This window comes from Lycorma delicatula, chromosome 3 (genome assembly GCF_047948215.1).
Source record: "Lycorma delicatula isolate Av1 chromosome 3, ASM4794821v1, whole genome shotgun sequence".
Lineage (NCBI taxonomy): Eukaryota > Metazoa > Arthropoda > Insecta > Hemiptera > Fulgoridae > Lycorma > Lycorma delicatula.
Window position 1 is genome coordinate 209163748 of NC_134457.1, and position 21047 is coordinate 209184794.

A 21047-nucleotide genomic window follows, 5' to 3' on the forward strand; every position below is an offset into this window, starting at 1 on the left:
GTTAAACAATAAAAAATGAGCTAAGAAAATACAATATAGGAGCTTAAAATACTAACAATACGTTGAAAAATGAAAAAATTCCTTTAATTAGAATTTCCATATTTAAAAAAAATGGTGGGTGATAGAAAGATTCTGAGTTCATATTCGTTTTCAGCATCATAAAACATATTAAAATCATATATCGTATGTTAGGAAACAAAAATTATGTTATCAGTGATTATTAATTATTTTGTCATAAATTCAATCAACATTAACCAATATAACTCAATGCCAAGTAAAACCTTTTCTTACTCTTACTTAAAGCGTCTTTTATTAAGGACTAATTATCCATCGTCAATTCTCGCAACACTGGTTTGAATGTATCAATAGCTTAGAATTGCAGCTTAGATTAACGCGGTTAGTTACTGTAAAGATATTTTACCCTCTTCAAAATGCTGAATACAGTTTGTTTTCGACGTTTATTTATTTATTTTTTGACATTATTATTATTTCTTTGATTAGTTTCTTGCCTTTCTCTACATCTACTCAGCTCGAATTCATTGACTAATTGACTAAGCTTCTTTCTAAAAAAGATTCTGTTAGAAAAATCACTTCTAATTTTCAGCATTTCTTTTTAATATATTTAAAAACATCTATATTGATTTTTCTTTGTTCACAAAAATATTTTAGTTTCTTTCTTTCTTCCTTAGATCTATATTTTATAAAATAAATCTTTTCAGTACAAAGTTCTACTTATTTCTGCAAAATAAACTACTTTTGAACATTTATTAATGAATAAAAATTATGAATAGTTCAACTTCTACTTTACAATCAGAGGTTAATAATTATTAATAAATCAATATATTTAAATTAAAAAAAAATAAAAGTAAAAAGAAAATACATGTACATGAAGTCGGATTTGAACTGATATGCCTTCCCCTTGTAACATCCAAATGTTTCATTAATTAAAATTTTATTTAGCTATAACTCTGGAACCAATGAAAATAAGTACCACATAGAAAATATATCATTGAAAATCTCTCAAGAAGGACTTATTACTGCAGTTGAGAATAATACAAAATTTTTCAAAATCTTTAAAAATTTGCTTTATTAGTCATACATTAATTAAATTATTATCATACATTGCACGAGTTTAATTAGTAGATTAATTTGGATTTCAAAAGATAATATCATATTGAAATGTGTAATACATTTATAAAAATCAAACAAATTTTCAATCAAATATTTGCTATACAAAGTAACAAATTAGTGAAGTTTTTCCGTAGTGAAATTTTAATTTCATTTACTTATTTATTAATTAAGTGGGTAGTGTGTTCTGTGTATGTATTCATATAAAATAAATTCATGTAAAATTCATATATATATATATATATATATATATATGAATGATGACAACATGTTAATAAATTCGACACCACAAAATCTCCCGTACTATGTTTTTGTAATTTTTTTTATTGAAAGGCTATCGGATTTGTGATCTCTGACCCCAAAAACCCGGCATAGCGGTTTCACAGGTTTTGTAAATTTTTACACTCGCACCCTTAATTTACCCCTGTACGGGAAGATATTTGCAAAATTAATATTGGTGGAATATTGTATTGTCACCCGACCTTAATAACATTGCAAAAATTCATCAATAGAGAATGTCATGAAGTATGTTAAAAAATTACACTTGCACCCTTAATTTACCCCCGTACGGGGAGAGGTTTGCAAAAGTAATGATGGAATATTGTATTGCCACGCGACCTTAGTAACTATGCAAAATTTCATCAATGAACAACGTCAGGAAGTATATTAAATTGAAGATGCAAGATTTGAGGACAAACATGAAAAAAAACATTGTGAGTTAAAGAAAAGCCAGTAAGATATCCAAGATCCAAGTGTTTCAAAATTGAAACCCCCGCTTTATTTAGAGATCTGATTCAATACACATTTTTGGGCCAGTCGATTGCAATCTAAAGAGGAAGAGCACAACTAGATGTTACTACAGTCCAAATTCGAAATTTCAACATCCTACGGCTAATAGTTTTTGAATTATGTGAGATACAAACGTACATACGTACCTACAGCCGTTACGTCGGAACTAGTCAAAACGGATTCAGGAATGATCAAAATGGATATTTCCGTTAAAATTTGAAAACCGTAATTTTTCGCGAATACAACTCTTCCTTTACTTCGTACAAGGAAGTAAAAAAAAAATCAATGATTATAAAATTAACCGTAAAAGATTTTAAAATATTTTCAATATAAACTTTTGAGAAAAGTGCTTAAATATTTTTAATTTACTTGATAGCAGTAAAAAATTCGTAAAATGAAGTATATTTCAAAATAATTGTTTATAAATGGAATTTAACTTTCTTCATAATAAAAAAAGTTCTTTCGTAGAGTAACGTAAAACAACAAAGCAGCTCTAAAGGTATAATATACCTTATTGTATGAGATCAGTCAAGTAAACTAATGGATGTATAAAAAAGTTTCTACATCAAAACATTTTATAATATTACCCTGTCGACAAGCACCGTCAAATTTTAATGAAAAAAAAACTTTTAAATAAAATTTTCAAAAATAATTTACGTTAAAACTTTAAGAATTCTCGTGGTGGGTGAAACATTACAATGCACATCTACACTTTTTACAAGCAAAACGTACATATTTACAATATATATGATTTAATTATACGAGCGATAAGGGTAATTTTCATAAGTTGTAAGTTTAATAAAAAATAATTCCACTTGAATGCCTTCAGGTTTCTTTTGGTAGGCAAATTTTTAAAAAATTAACAATATTAGTATTAATTACCGTTGGTAAATTTATGTCTCCTACAAAAATATTATTAGTACCATTTAATTTTTAAAATTTGTTAACCATCTTTTTTAAAATTAAACACAGAAAAAAAAACAAAAATTAGTCGAAATTTGTGTTAATTAAATGAATTCTTAAGATCCATCAACAAAATGTAAGACAATATACCCTTTTCAACTGTTATTCATCGTAATTTTATTCAAGAGAGTGGGTAAAAGGTAAATGTAAATATAAAAACAAAACCAAAAAACCATAAAAGAACAATAAAAAACAAACATATTTAAAATAAACTGCTAACTTTGGTGAAGTGTTTAAGTGATTTAAACTATATAAGGAAACGTACTTGAAGCGTTTAATAATAAATATTGGCCATTTTCCTTTAAATATTTATGATTATTAATTTGCATTTTAAACAGCTCTTGAGTGTTTTCCATTATGACTTTATTTCAATAACCGTTCACCAATACCATGGTTAAATGGTGTATAAAATGTTTAACATTTGCTGCGTGTTATTTTCAGTTAAAATATATCGATAAATTAATAAATAAAAGCCGCCGAAAAAAATTCAATGTTTTTTCATTTTGTAAACAAAAAAGTCTGATCTGGATGCATTACATGATATCCTTGTACGCCTATTAAATTACATATACATATTTTTTGCTGCACTTCATTTAAACTTATTTCACTTGAAAGTGATATACGATCTTACTAATTTTTAATAAAGTGGACAGTTACACAAGTGCATTGTGGTGGAAATCACATTGCATCTCATTTTTTTGTGGCGTCCGTATCAGAATTTTACTAGTTTGTGCAATAATTTTGTTTCACGTCGCTTAAGTAGTTCTGTGGTGTAAGAGAACGTCTCAGATCCGTAATAATACACACATCGGTTAGAATCCGACTTTATTTATTAAGTTCGGTAAAAGTTTTTGAATTAAAATGAAAAGTACATAAAATCTTATTTCATTAATAACTTCTGGGTTTTTTAATATTTTTTTTTGTTATTACTGAAATATTATTTATTGTAAAAGTTTTTTTACAATTAGAGGTTAGTAATTATTAATAAATAGATATAAAGATAAAAAAGTTAATAAAAAAAGGAAATGAAGTCTGATTCGAACTGATGTACCATCTCATTGTAAGATCCAAATATTTCATTAATAAAAATTCTATTTGGTTATAACTCTGGAACCAATGAAAATACGTACGTATCACTTATGATATATCGTTGAAAAGCTCTCAATGAGAGCTTATTACTGCAGTTTCTTAACTGCAGTTTGGGCTTTTTTGGAAACTTTTGTTTCAGTCGATTGCAATCAAAAGGAGAGGTGCACAACTAGATGTTACAACAGTCCTAAATCCAAAATTTCAACATCCTCCGGCTAATCGTTTTTTAATTATGCGATATACATACGTACGTGCGTACGTACAGACGTCATGGCGAAACTAGTTAAAATTGATTCATGGATGGTCAAAATGATGTTTCTGTTGAAATCTGAAAACCGAAATGTTTTACGATCACAATACTTTTTTTACTTCTTATAAGGAAGTAAAAAGCTCGGTATTTTACTTAATATTTTAAAACATTTATAACGGCTAAACCGATTAAGATAAAACTTCATTCAAAGAAATTTAACTTAATTTGATTAGATAAATAAAATAAAAACCAAAAAAATTGGAAAAACCTTTAAGTGCAGTTGCCCAAAAATTATTCTGAATAAGTTTTACTGCCCCACCTACCTCTATTGCACGATAATATGGCGCTTTGGTCTTTTATTTGAAATGTACCGGGTTGAGCTTCCGGTTAGCCTTGTCAGTTTTCAAACACTAAAAAATTCTTTAACATATTCCCATCAGCAAATTTGAAAATTCTGATGATGAATTTATTATTAAAAACATAAATTTTAACATTATCTTTATGTGATTAACTCTGTTATTTATTAACAACATTTTCTGTTAATTATTCAAAATATTTGTAGGTAAATTAATCCATTTACAAACTATTACAAGTAAAGAGAAAACCTCAGACATAACTTTAAATTTCACAAAATCTTAAACAGAATCGTTATAAGATATAATAATTACAAGAGAAGAGAATTTCGTTTAGTTAAAATGAGTAGAAATTTGTCTTTTTTTACTGTAATCATTCTCGTGTTTACACCATTAAAAGCTTTTATTACTTGATTCTAAACACACTGGTAGTAAAATTATAAGAAAATCAAGTGGGAAACATGCATTTCATTTTCTGTCCTTTGGTTTAATGATCCGCACCAGATAACTTGGTTATGGGAAGTTTTATTTCGCAAAGCAATATACTTAATGCGTTCACCGCAGTTGCTATTTTATGAATCAGTTATAACCTCTAATGTCGTAGTAACATAAAAATGAATGAATTTCATTTCATTCATTAAAAAATAATTACTGTAAAGTAGTATACAGCACTTGGTATTGTTCACGTGTATTAAGTAATACGTGGATATAGCATTTCTCAATTTCATAAAGTTTGTTATAAATTTGAAAATAAGAGTAAAAATATGGTTTGTCACATTTGCTAAAGCGCGTACTAGAACAATATCACATTTTATAAAAGAAAAATTTCACACCTTTGTTATAATATTAAATATTTTATAATAAAGTCAAAAATTTATCAATTAAATCTGCGGACAACCCATGACTTCTTTGTACGCCTATTAAATTACATTTACACATTTCTTTTTTAAATGAAAATTTCATAAAATTTTATGTCATTAAAAACTTCTGATATTTTTTCATTTTTTCTTATTATTGAATTATTCATCATAAAATTTTTTTACAATCAGAGGTTAATAATTATTAATAAATCAATAGATTTAAATTAAAAAAAGTAAAAAAAAGGAGACTGATTCGAACTGATGTGCCTTCCACTAAGATCCAAATACTTCATTAATTAAATTTTATTAGGCTATAACTCGAACCAATGAAAATAAGTACGACTCTAGATGTATCGTAGAAAAGCTCTCAATGAGGGCTTATTTCTGCATTTAGTCGCTTGCAATCAGAAGGAGAGGTGCAAAACAAGATGTTACAGCAGTCCTAAATCCACAATTTCAACATCCTACGGTTAATCGTTTTTGAGTTATGCGTAACACATACGTACACACATACTTAAATATGTACGTACAGACGTCACGCCGAAACTAGTCAAAATGGATACTTCCCGTTGAAATCTGGAAACTGAAGTTTTTTGGGAAACAATACTTCCTTTACTTCAGCCCTTCCTTTTACTGCCTTTACTTCGTACAAGGAAATAAAAACTAAAAAAAATTCTTTGAACAAACATGTAAGTTTAAAACTAAACCAGCCTAAAAAACTGGAAAAGTCAGTATAACTTTTTTATGATATTTTATGACGTACTTCAAAAGCTATATATGATTAAAATAAAATACGTTTATTTTTACTCACGATGGAACGGAGACGATATATGCGTTTGTGGTAAAAGGTTGTGTGTGTACCATTTTCCTCAAAAACTACTGAACCGATTTCAATGCGGATTTTTGTATTACAGAGGTATAACTTCAGAGCAGGTTCTTAGACATGTTTATGTTTATAGGCCATGAGGGGGCGCTGCAGTAGATGTGTTTCCCTAAAACGGCTGGGCCGATTTTGATGCGGTTTTTTCATTACGTAGTTATCACCTCAGAGCAGGTCTTAGATTAGTTTTACGGTTATAAGCCGTCAGGGGACACAGTACATATGTTTCTTTAATATAGCTTGGTGGGTTTTTAATTTTTAATTTTATCACTTGTTAAACATTGTAACATTGCTGAATATATTTTTTGTGCATATATTTACATCTTCAGCCAGTAATTAAAAAAATAAATAAATATATATATTTATATAAAATAAATTATTTTAATAATAATTATTATTTCTTTACTTATCTTAAATTGATATTTAAAAATTTAATTTCTGTGACTATTAAACAATTTTGATAAAATATTTAGAGCTTATAAACATGTGGAGTTCCACATTATGTTTAATATTTTTCCAATTACATGAAATTTACGAAAATTTATTGGAAGAATTATGTTTTAACAAACTAATTTTACTTCATAAATCATATTCTAAAATAATTAGACAGTACATACTTTATATTAATTGATGAAGAGTACAAAACAATCTATATTAAAAGAAAAATAATGGATATGCAGTGTGTAATAATTACTTAATTGTAGTTTAAAATCATCGATCAACTACTGACAAATATAATTCAACTTCATCATAGACACAAGCAGTCTTATTAGGAACTTGTTGAATATGTTTTTAAAATTCATTTCATACCTAGTGATTTTATGTACGACTTATTAACAAAATGAAGCCATTTTTACCCTTTTCCCTGTAGGGATTTTTATGATCAACCTTCCGCAAAATCTTTTTCTCACAGTATATTATTTTTTTATATTTTATCTAATTTTTTAAATTCTATTACGGATTTTGAACGAAATATTTGATTTTCTGATTTTCGTAAAATTCAGCCAATTGCATCATTTATTTTAAATCCATTTGTTGATACTAATATTTCTGAAATATCGCAACAAATTGCAATCAGGATAAATAAAAAAGGCTACTAATTTAGAAATGGAAATATTTGATTTTCAATCTGATCTACAATTAAAAACAAGAATATCAAAAACAGATTTAACTACTTTTAATAGAATCTTTTCAAAGGCTACAATCCTACTTCGGATTAACTTACCTTTGCGAAAGTGGTTTTTTCAAAAATGAACTTGCAAAAATCAAAGTTCAGATCCAGGATAACTAATGAACATCTGAATGACTGCATGAATTTACCTATAACATCGTACGTTCCAGAGTACATAAAATCCCTTTCGGCACGCCGGAAGGCAAAGGTAGATTTCACCGGTGCTAAGTAGAAGATAAAAAAATGTCCACTTCAAATTAAGAAAAATTTCGAATTTACTCAATACGACAATGGTTGCATGTGAAAAATTGTTTCACACGTTTGGTATACAAGCCCCATCTTAAAATTCCAGCAACATTTTGGTCATCCCTTGCCGTAAGGATTGGTCATATCAAAAGTTGTTTCAGTCAAATGTTTTAGGTAAAGTTTAGAGGACCAACGATCACTTTAAACGAATTCGATATTTGCCTTTAAGGGTGGTATGATTTTTTTGTTATTGAAACCCCATTTTTTCCACCCTCTGGGCAAATGGTTAGTGATATCAAAAAAAAACTTTACTTAGATATTTTTTAGACCCTTATCCAAAGAATAGTAGGAACTTTAAACGAATTCGGTATTTTATTTAATAAGAAAGTTATAGCGATTTTTTGTTTTTTTTTTCTAAAATGCTACCTCATTTCCGCCCCCACGGTTCGATTTTGACCGTTAACAAACTCGACCGATATTTTGGATCGAAGTTATTTTTAGAGAATAATTTGAAAGTGACTGGCGCAAAATTGCGACAGCTACTATCGTGTCCACACGAAATTGAAAAAAAAAAATATATATATATATAAATGTATATAAATACATGTAAACTTTTGAGCTGACGGTGGTTTTGGGGTCTGGAGGATGTGAAACGCGAAGATATGTCGAAATTTTCCGGAAATCGAATCATGGTACCCATTACAATAGGTAGCTTTCTTATGAAATCTACCTAAAAACTGGCAGAAGAAATCTAGTGTTAGGTTTCACATTAAAATATGTTTTTCTTATATTTAATTGGTATTTCTACTCATAACAAATTACGAATTTTTTAACACATTGCAATTTTGTTTGTGCATTATATACGTTTTAAATTGAGATATTAGAAGCAAAAAATATACGTGGCTCGTCAAAAAAATTTAAATTCTTAATTGGGTCAAGCCCGGTTAAAGTTCGGGCATTACTGCTATAAACCATATCACTGCTGCCAACTTGACAAGAAAATGACGCAGTGTTTCAATCTTTTAGGATAACCGTAATGTCTTAATTTGATTCTCCTGCAAAATATAGTGTTATAATAATCATTGAAGGTTCTAATGGATTAAATTTCTAATTACTCGGGTTTTTTTTTTCATTTCTTGTCGTTTGAAATTCTCAAGTGCAGATGAGATTAATATAAATTGAATTAAAGAAATTGAGCCCTACAATGAAATTGCATTAAGTAACATAAAAATAAATTTGTCATGAATTTATTGACTGCAGAGTTTAAAAACTGACTTAAATAAACGAAGGAAAAAAATTGTAAAAGATTATAAAAAACAAGTAAAAATTTTTAATCAAAAACTTTTCTTAAAAAAAGAATGATTTTACAATATAATTGGAAAAATTTTTACGTTAAAAAAGTTAATAAAGAAGCTGTTGTTGCTTGTTACGCTACATTATTTCTAGCAGTCAATTTTCTTTCTTAGAGAACTATAAATGAGGATATAAAAGAAGAAATAGACTAATTAATTTTTACGCTCTTACTGAAAAGATAAATAATACAATATTATATTAGAAGATATAATAATTATAATATTGCGATATTATATATTTGCCGCAAGATAATATATTAGAAGAGTAAAAAAAAAAAATTATCTTATTTCTAAGAATTTAGTATTTAATTTCAAACCGGTTGTTATATTTTATTATTACCTAATTATTTTTAATTATTTGATTTAAAGGGAAATTTTTTATACTGAATGTTTTAAAGTATTTTTTTTTAAATAATAATTTTAAAATATATAAGCTTTACTCACAAAATAAAGTCTTTTTTTTGTAATTTATGTCTTGAAATAACGAAAGCCGCATCTATTTTGTCACCAAAGATTTGAACTCTGTAATTCCGTACAGGAAAATTTGTTCATTTCCGGGATGAAATGAACGCACTTCATCTATCCTTCCGTATTATATGTTATAACACTTCCTGAAAGAAAGATTTTCCTTTTCCAGTTATATATATAGAATTGTCACACACACGCACGTGCGTGCCGCACACACACACACAGTTTAAGAAAGCCTGATCTACCACATCCACAAAAATTGTTTTCTGTATAATATTTTTACACTATTTACAAGAATAATATTTTTAATTATATCAGTAAAAGCTTAATAATATAATATATTTTTGTATGTTACATAGTACGAGGGCTTGAGTGAAATAAAAATATAATAAATAGAACAAAATTGTTAAAATAATTTTAAAAAAAATAAAGTTTAATTTTAAAATTAACCATATAGATTACATAAAAAAAGTTACAAAAGAGAATAAAAATTAAATTATGTAAGAGATGAAAATTGAAGTAGCTTTCCTTCATTCGTTAGAAAAGGAAGTAATGAGAATTTAAAACATAAAATCATTCCTTATTTTAAACGAAACTTTATATGAAGCGGAAATCTATTCTAATATTAAGAATAAAGGATAAAATTATATTTTCAGATTCAATATAGAGACTCTGGATGGGTGAAATTTAATAACTGTCTCGCTATTATTTCTGTAATATATAAATTTAAATTAAATACATTTAAAAAAATATAAATAAAGAACTAGTATTAAATCTAAAATTAAAAAAATGATACAGTATAAAATAATACAGTAGTTTTATTAGCATTTTATAGTGGTTTTCTTCTTTATATTGAGGGGTTCCTTTTTCATTACGTCAGTTAATGATGGAGAACCTTTATGTCATAGTAAAATTAATTAGTGGATTTTCCGTTATCTGATTACATGACATATTTTTCGGTACTTACCATTAAATTGGGAAGCGAGTTGTTTTTAACAGCGCAGTATATATTTTTGTAGTTTATTTTTGACGATTCGCTATTTTATAGTAGGATTTTACTTCCTGCAAAGAATAATGTGAATTTTGTTATCTAAGACTTATTATACAATAATGATACCGAAACGCGCTAAGCGTTTGTTGCAGTATTCCCTCATTATGGCTCATGGAAGCATAATTATGAAGGAAAAATAATTGAATATTTGTACAATAAAGTAATCGCTAAGTCAACAGAAAGGAGAGGAAAGACGTGAAGCTAATTTTGTTGTCGGTTTACGGATCAACTTATTTCATTAATCTCTCGGAAATTTTGAAATGAGCGACCAAATATAGTCAATCATTTTGATGCAGGTATTAACAGGCCATAGAAATTTATACATATCAGTTGTTACGGAAGATTATAAGGCTTGTTTATGATACTTCATGAAAATTATAAGAGCATCGAAAACATGATGTCTGCTGTTATTTTTATGGTAAACCAGAGATGGATTTGAGATGAATATCGCTTTTGAATATTACTACTAGAGAAACAATGCTACTGAGACACTATTTAACAGTAAAACATATTCAAAATTTGGTGTAGTTTTATACTAAGTGATAAATCAGCACGCGTATAATTGAGACCGGTGTATTGTTTTTATTTTATGATTAATTCATAATACAAGTTCGAATCTTGTGCATGGGAATATGAAGTGGAAATTTTGTAGCTTATGAAAAACACCATGCTTGACCGGGAACTGGGACTTCCGGATGAAAAGCCAAAACGCTACCACTACTCCACGGAGATCGGCAGAATTTCCTGTAAAATTTTTCATTTTATAATTATGCTATACAGTATCCAACAGAAAGGAACAGCTGGATATGATAGTAATTAAGAGGATTCGTCCTTTTACACAATTTTTGCAGGAATCTGTGATAAAAACCTCAATTTTACTAGATAAAAGTTTAATCCTTTTTACTGTGAGAAAAAAAAAACCTAATTTATTCAGATCCGTTAATAAACAACTGATTTACGACAAAACATTCTTTAAGAAGATTACAAAAATAAGGAAGTAATATTTCATCCATCAATTGAATTAAAATTAATTATTAGTTCCTAATATTTATTAAGTGATAAAAGGCACAAAATTATCAGACTGCACAATTTTTGTGCACTCTGACAATTTTGTGCCACGATAAAGGGTTGAAATTTTATTATTTAGTCTAGTGGTTATCTCATCGTCGCAAATCACTTGTTTAGCAGTTGACTTTCAAAGACTTAGGTTTTGAGGTACAAATCCTAGTAAAATTAGCTGCAGTTTTATGGATTCGAATAGTAGACATGGATATTGGTGTAATTTAGTAGTTGGGATTCAATAATACTCGTCTCGAGAATGGTCGGCCTGAGACTGTACAAGACTACATATTTTTTACATGACATGCATATCATCCTCATCTCATTGCTTATTGTTCACTAGTTGAACAGACTGCAATGTACATATTAGAGGAAAAAATTTATCTTATGAAACAATCCATAAAACTAATATTTACGGATTTATTATTGGTTAAACTATTTTAATGGTGGCCATTTTGAAATGTTCAAACGTAAAATTTTCAACTAATTTGTTTTGTAAAAGATGGTGTTATCAATATACGAACACCAAATTTCATTAAAATATTTCAGCTCGTTCTTAAGGTATACATTTTTATTGAAATATCACAATATAGCTGATAGAGGAAAAATGAAACGAGATAGGGCATTTGTTCCCATGAACGTTTCTCTTTATCTTTATATCGTTAAGTTCATTTCCCGGGACATTTTATACGTGGTAAATGGTATGAGTAATTGGGATGCTGCTGGAGTTGTACCCTTCCGTGAAGATCATTCTAATCACATTTTTATACGCCAATAGAAACTTGAATAATATTAAAAGTTCTTGTCCCATGAATACATATAACTTAAAAATTGAAGAATACGTTATTTACATAAAATAATTGCTTCTCACCAGTATTTACTATATGTAACATTATCATATTACAATTATGCCTAATTGTAAATTAAAATGTTAAAAAGCCTTACTGTTTACGAAAAACAAAAAAAAAACTAAAATTTTCTTTATGTAGCCTTAAAATAAAAAAGAATCTTTTTGTAAATTAGTAAAAAAAAATTTTTAAAACCTATACTTATGAACTAAAATTTGAAAACAAACTTATCTTTAAATAATTTTTTTTGTGTTCAGTCATCTGACTGGTTTGATCCAGCTTTCCAAGATTCCCTTTCTAGTGCCAGTCGTTTTATTTCGGTATACCCCTACATGCTACATCCCTAAAAATTTGTTTTAGATATGCCTGCCTGTACAATTTTTCCATCTACCTGACCGTCTAACATCAAAGCGACTATTCCAGAATGTCTTAATACGTGGCCTATAAGTCTGCCTCTTCTTTTAACTACACTTTGACAAATGCTTCTTTATTCATAAATTTGCCGCAACACCTCTTCATTTGTCACTTATCCACCCGTCTGATTTTTAATATTTTCCTATAGCATCGCATTTCTAAAGCTAATCTTTTCTTCTCAGGTACTTCGATCCAAGTTCCACTTCCATACAAAGCTACACTCCAAACATATACTTCAAAAATATTTTTCTAACGTTTAAATTAATTTTTGATATAAGAAAATTATATTTCTGACTGAAAGCTCGTTTCGCTTGTGCTATTCAACATTTTATATCGCTCCTGCTTCGTCCATCTTTAGTAATACTACTTTCTATATAAAAAAATTCTTCTACCTCCATAATCTTTTCTCTTCCTATTTTTACATTCAGTGGTCCACCATCATTATTTCTACTAACGATTGTAAAAAATGTGCTGCGGAATATAATATATCCAATGCAGAAAGTACTTATAAAATTGCAGTTTTTCATTAAATTCATTAAAATTGCAGAGTTTATTAAATTTCTATAAATCGAAACCTCCATCATTCGAAAAAATCACATCAGGACACCAAATGATCTTGTACGCATATTAAATTGCATATATACATTTTTAAAAGAACATAAAATTTTATTTCACTAATAAATTTTGATTTTTTCAATTTTTTTTATTGTTATTATTGAATTATTATTTACTGTAAAAATTATTTTACAATCAGAGATTAATAAACATTAATAAATCAATATTATTAAATGAAGTCGGATTCGAACCGATGTTACCTTCCTCTATTAAGACCAAATATTTCATTAATTAAAATTTTATTTGGCTATAACTCTGGAACCAATGAAAATAAGTACCACTTACGATATATATCGTTAAAAGCTCTCATGAGAGCTTTTTACTGCACTTAAAAAAAACTCAAAAATCTAGATTTTTTAAACTTTTGCAGACTTTTGGTCCAGTAGATTTCAATCAAAAGGGGAAGTGCATAACTAGATGTTACAATCGTCCTAAATCCAAAATTTTAACATTCTGTGGCTAATCGTTTTTAAATTATGCGAGATACATACGTACGTATAGACGTAAAAACGTCACGCCGAAACTAGTCAAAATGGATATTTCCGCTGAAATCTGATAACCGAAAATTTTCGCGATTACAATAATTCCTTGTACAAGGAAGTAAAAAACTACTGGGTTCTCGATTCTGGGATTCTCGAGACTGGGATTCGATTTAAACGGATTTGACCGTGCTTAATAACTTTTGAAATAAGAAGAGGTTAAAAGGCGGTTATAATTTCACAAAAACGTAAACATTCTTTGTTTTTATTGATATTGTTTTCTCTACGGTTGAACAATGTCTTGATCTTCAACTTCAATAAAAACAGAAATATCATCACAGTTAGACAATAGGAGAATCTCATAATCAAAATCTTTTATATATAATAAATAAAACGAATCTGAACTAAATTCAAACCGGAAATCTCCGGATCATAAACCTAGAGCTCTACTACAATGTTAACCATACACATTAAATTACTGTAATTATTAAGTATAAAAAATTGAATAACAACTTAATAGTAGAATATGAACGTTTAAAAACAATTATTAATTTCTTTTTTCAGAGATGCAAAGATCAGCTAGAGAAATATTTTGGCGAAAAATATTTAAATCGTTTAGGTCATGACAAACAATTTTTGTTGAGCTGTGTTGGCAATACTCAGTTGTTATATTCAGGCGATCCCGAATCATATATGGAGCTTCAAAATGTTATAATTGATGCAGTTGTTAATATTAACCGTAAGCAGGTAAAATATTTTCGTTTTTCTTTAATTATATTATTAAATAATGAACATTATATTATTATAAATGAATATTTTTACAAATGAATGAATTAATTCAAATTGTTTTATACTTTTTTTACATTATAATTTATAATATGTATATATATATATATATATATATATATATATATATATATATATATATATATATAAAGCATTTATTTAAAAATGTTGTTTCCGATGTGGGTGGAAGAGCTGCAGCCTCTTAGCCTTTAAGCTGGCAAATATCTTGTTCAAATCCCGAGATGGATTAAAATTTACACATAATATTCCTAGGAATATGCAAGGTTGCGAGATGAATCAATAAAAAATTAATTTAAACAAATAAATTTTAGTTATTATATTCACTGAAATTAAAAAAAAAAACAAAAAAAAACGTGAAAATATTTTGATAATTTAACATTTTTAAAATTACCAGAAAACTATAAAATATGGAATAATAAAAATATGAGTAGAATTATTAAAAAAGCTCCCTTGAATAGAATAACTCTTTGAAGAGAATGTGTAATAAGTTAAAAAGAAAAATATTCACCGAGAAAGAATTAGTAATGGAAATTATATAATAAGAAAAGTAAAGGAGAAAAAAATGAATTTTTATAAAAAGAGAATTAAGAATAGACGATATAACATTAAAGAATTATTATGTTACAGAAAATGGCCGTTTGATAGTATCAAAAGAACGAATAACCATTAATCTTAATATATAATTCCCTTCAAAAAAAGTTATGATAATCTCAATTGTATTTCAAAGAATATGCATTCAACACAGACAAGCGCGCGCGCGCACACACACGCGCCCCCACCCACACATGAGCGCTGGCGCGTACACACACACACACACACACACACACAGAGAGAGAGAGAGAGAGAGAGAGAGAGAGACATTCACATACACAAAAACACAAAATTTGATTAAAAATTTAGTTAAAAATAAGCAATCAGAATTCTATTTTTTCTTGAACATTGCGATTCCTGTCGAAAAGCTTCATAGATTTAAATAACAACCATTGTCCTTCCTATATATTTATTATTCTGATTTATTTATAAAATGCCCTACATTTCCTCTTAATACGATAATATTTTTGCATCACCAAAAAGAACTTCACTCAGTAGTTCAGGTGTTTTTCATGTCACCATTAATTTTTATAATAGTCTTCTACATAATCTATTATAATATATTTCTACATTCAAAATTGAAACAAGACGTTTATCTTAAGAATAAGGTAACTAACTGTTTTAATAATGAACTGCATTATAATTGTATTACAACTATCTGTGTTAGAAATTTATGTTGTAATCTTATACTGTTTTATTTACAATCATTTTCCCAAATAACGAAATTATAAGTAAATATTGTAAAGTAACAATGACGAGAAAGAAAGGTATCGAGTGATACCTCCTAAAACATTAAAATAAAACCTGAACAAAGAATAGTATAATTAAAAGAACAACGAATAAAATATAACTAACAATCCACACAAATTCCTAACAAAGCACACGTAAATCAACATGCAATGAAATAGAGCAAAATGTATAAATGGTCAACGTAAGAGTTTAACAGGGTAACAGACATATGGTTTTCACGCATGTTAAGATTAAGTAGTATTTTTCTTGCATTTGAGCCTTTTATTTTTTTTTTCATTATAAATTAACATTTGGAGTTAGGTGTAGCTCCATTAATCCATTTAGGCAGGAAATTCTTTTCTAAGTGGTTGTTGTTTAATTCACAAATTTTTGCAATTTTTTGCAATTTTAAGCTTAACCGGTGAAATTCTTTACGAATAGATGGCATGCTAAGGTAATTGTGGCTCTCCTTGTGTTCTTCGCAGTCCGTGGTGCCTCTGATATGTTCCTCAGCACTTTGATCTGGAAGCTTTGGATAATGTCAATATTGGTACTGCTTACCGTACACAAAATTTGCATCCCGTCGGGCCATACTGACTTTAAAAACACCTTATATAACAACAGTTTGTTATTTAATGACTGCACGGACCTCCTTCCTAGTAAGCTGTTCAAGGTAGATATTTAATTTTTTCCTATCACATGATTTTTTCATGTTAGGCCGGTTCAAATGAAGTTCTAGGTATCGTACATTGTCCCAATGAGGGATGTGAAATCTAGCAGACTTGTGGGCAAACTCTCCTCCTCATCCCAACTCGTGGGAAAACTCCCCTCCTCATCACAAACGTTACATGTCTCGACTTTGTACATGTATCTTCTATTTAGCTAGCCATTCAATGTGAAGTTCTAACTTCGATTGCAGTTTCTCCGACCTGTGTTGGGTTAACGTCAACCGCCATAATAAGTGTGTCATCAGCAAAGTGTGATTACGCAAGATTGATATGTTCTGTGCTCAGATCAGCCGTATAGATTGAATACAAAACCGGGCCGAAGACTGAACCCTGTGGAACTCCCGATTTAGTATTAAAAAAGCTTGCTAACTCATGGTCTATTTATTAAACTGTGAGAACCGTCCATCAAGGTGGTTGAGTAATATCAAATAATATGATTGAGGCAGGAATTAACGATTCTTATTTAGTATATAGTTTTAGACATCGTCCTAAAGAAAAATATAGTTATTATAGTTTTTTATTTTTATTATTTTATCGTAAAAACCAGTTTAACGTGTACGAGTCTCAGTGATGAAATAAAATAAATTTAAATTTCGTTTTTTTCTAAACTTTCCCAGAGAAAGAAAACAACCGATTGACGTATATACGAGGTGCGTAAGAAAAGTAATGAGATTGGTAACACTGCGAGCGATCTGGCAACGTTGTATCTACCGGTCTGTGCTAGACCGGTTTGTTCATCCCTTCCACATGCTAAGTACGAGTTTCAACTCCGTTTAGCCAGCACGTTATTTTTGACAGCGCCATCAGTGAAGTTGTGGTTTTGTTGTGTGTTACGAAAATGGAGCATCGGAATTTAGAGCGACATTGTGTGATCAAGTTTTGTGTTAAACTTGGGGAATCCACGAGTGTGACCTTTGAAAAGTTGAAACAGGCCTATGGGAACATTGCTTATCAAGAGCACAATTTTTCCGCTAGCAGAAATCATTTTTGGAAGGCCGAGAACACGTTTAAGATCAACCTCGCTCAGGGAGACCTTCAACTTTAAAATCGGATGAAAACGTTGAGCGTGTGAGGGTTCGTGTGAGGGTTCTTGTGAGATCAGACTGTCGTTTAGTAATAGGGATGATGAGTAAACAGTTAAATTTAAACACTTTTACCGTGCATCAAATTCTGACAGACGATTTGGACATGCGAAAGGTTTGTGACAATTTCATGCCAATGCCTCGTGTCACACGTCATTTCCATTATGGAATTTTTGACCTCAAAACGCATTCCTACGGTTCCTCAACCTCCCCACCTATTCATCTAATTTCAGTCCTTGTGACTTTTTCCTTTTCCCGAAATTGAAACATGTCTTAAAAGGAACATTTCGGAACTCTGGAGAACATTCAAAAGACTGTGACCGACCAGTTAAAAGCCCTACCAGTTGAAGCGTTCAAGCGCTGCTACCAGAATTTCGTTTTTCGTTTTGTCTTGTTCTAAAGTAAAGATATTAAAAGAATTATCGTATAATTTATAAAGGTCTAATAATAGCGAGTGTAACATTTGAAGTCGATAGTTGACTTTTTCGGACGAAAATTAGTTAACAATGATATTGAAATGAATTAATTATCTTTGTTATATACATACTCAAACATAGAAAAATAAGATATGAAAGGATTTAGATCAAAAGGAATTTGCAATTTTGGATAAAAATCAATGTTTTGCTCAAAGTTAGAAAGAAAACATTTTAATGAATAACCTTTTTAACTTTAAATAAAATTCTGATTAGTCAAGTTACAACTAACTTATTCTTTCAATTTTTCCTCGTACACCTATGGATCGGATCTGCAGTCAAGCATGACTCAGTCCAGGAGCGTGTCCTTGCGACTCTAAAGGGCCTCCCCGCCTGCCGGCTGTAGGTCCAGCATAGGGGGTCGGCCCGTCGGTTCTGGATCTTCTTATTTTAATTTGCCTGCTTCTAACATCAGAGGCGAGGATAAACGCGCCTGGCTATGACGTTACCGGGACCCCGTCCCATCCGCCTTGAATTTTCTCCAAATTTGTTTTTTTTTTTTAAACTAAATAAATTCAATAAAACGTTAATAGTTAAGTTTTTTATTACACATCGTATTTATTTTAAATTTCAGAATATTTCTAGTATCTTTGTTTAAGTATACTAACGAAGGACATAAGGAATTCGAGATAAGTTTAAACAACTGTTAATTAAATTGGTTTCAATATAAAGGCACATGCAAAATTGTGTATTTCATTGTTATATCTTTAGGTTATAAATCACAACAAGAAACATTTTTCAATTCTATAAAGATATTTCAATTTGATAAAAACATACTGCGTTTTTTTTATTAGAAATGCATGTTGATAAAATATTTTCTTTATAATTAAATAATACATTTTTATATAATGAAATGAAATCTAAGAAAGAAAATTTTCATGACCTTGAAGAAAAAATTGAACATTGTAAAATAAGCGGACTAGTTCTTATCTTTCTTTATTACAGCCTGCACAGGTTTTTGTAACCAAATTTACTGACCCTATACGTCTTACGATATATGGTTCAGCGATCTTGTTCTTTATTTTACAAGATATTTTCAGAAATGTCCCTTATCCGATTTATCTTATTTCGTACTACGTCAATCCACATGATTTTCAGCACTCTTCGGTAAAATATACATAAAAAATAACTCTATTCTTTGATTTACTACTTTCCTTATTGTTCATGTTTTGATTACATAAAGCGGTTATTCACAATATAAATATATTAAAGAATTTTTATTTTTAATTTAATATTTATGTTTGGTAATTGCTTATTTTTTTGGCATAAAAACTTTCTCCGGCTTCTGTCAATCTTAATTCAATTAAATTTTATTTAAAAACTCTTCAGCCTTTGTTAATATAATATGTTATTACAAAAAAACAAATTTATTGTTCTTTCTCTAGATTTCATAACTTTTTTTCACTGCTGCTTACTTCTAATACAGAATTTCTCTTTACACAATGAAGCCGACTATTAATCAATACTTAAAAGTTAATTTTCAACTAAAATAATCAGTGGCGGCTCGCGTATAGGCACTGTGGAAATGCAGCACCCCCAATTTCCACTTGATATTACCGATAATATTTAATATAATGAGTTCGTTTTTCTTTAATTCTTTCTTTATACTTGTACAATATATAATCCTAAAGCTTAATGTCAGTAGTCATCCCCAGTTTATGAAAAAGATACAAAAATTTTTGAATGGAACTGTGCGCTTCACAGTTCCAGTGTCGTGGTTTTTGGTTGTTGTTCACTTGCGCATATAGGAAGCTGTACGCGAGGCTGCGAGAGAGAGAGAGAGCACTGTCGCTTCTACAGTGGCGACCCTGGCGTGCCGGTATAGTTTTTTTACTCCGGGTATGTTCGGAACGTTCCTTGTTCTTTCTCTTTTCTAGTTTAGTCGATGGAAGGAATATGAAAGCGCTTTAGTTGTTTTTTTAGCAGTGATCAGAAGATGGCAAAAAGCAAGGACTCTTTGATTGCCAAATCTGTCCAAAAACACGCTGGAAGGGCGAAAGAGAAGGTAATTAGTTAAAACTAATTATGTATTTGTTTCTGTGTACACAGAAATTTAAATTAAACACCGTTGGAATATAGTTTTTTTAAGCGGACATTTTGTTAAGTTATTATCAAATAATAATAAAAAATATTATCTGTATTGTCATTTTATTATTTATTCGGTTAAATGGAATATAGTTTTTAAGCACAAAGCACAATGTGCTTAAAAACCGTGTACCATATTCTTGAATCTGATAAAGTGTAGAATTACATTATTATCCTGCTTTCAACTATTCTATTTGATTCATTTGTTTTCGGTTCTTTTATTTTACAGAAAAAGTTAACCATGGCCTTGAAATGGCTTGCAAAATAAAATTTGTTGAGCAGCACACCCACTAATTTTAGCTACGAGCCGCCACTGACCATATTATTATCAATAACTCTTAATTAAAATTTAAAATATTTTCCCTGCTCTGTATTCAGTTTTTCACTTTGTTCTTTCATTGTTTATTTTTGCATGTAAAAATTAAAAGCCAAGGACATAGGCTACATCCTTTATTCCGTATTATATTTTCTATACTTTTCTCAACTTTATTTTCTTATTACGGCTAAATTATTCCTCTATAGATCGAAAATAATACT

The 21047-nt window shown here is 29.1% G+C and overlaps 1 protein-coding gene across 1 annotated transcript in view; it reads left to right on the forward strand.

Annotated features, from left to right (window-relative positions):
• Positions 1-21047, forward strand: part of LOC142321303 (outer dynein arm-docking complex subunit 4-like) — a 93230-nt gene that overhangs the window by 47653 nt on the left and 24530 nt on the right. Inside the window, exon 3 of the mRNA XM_075359298.1 lies at positions 14580-14762. Within this exon, the coding sequence (XP_075215413.1) occupies positions 14580-14762 (183 nt within the window). The remainder of the gene's footprint in view (positions 1-14579; positions 14763-21047) is intronic.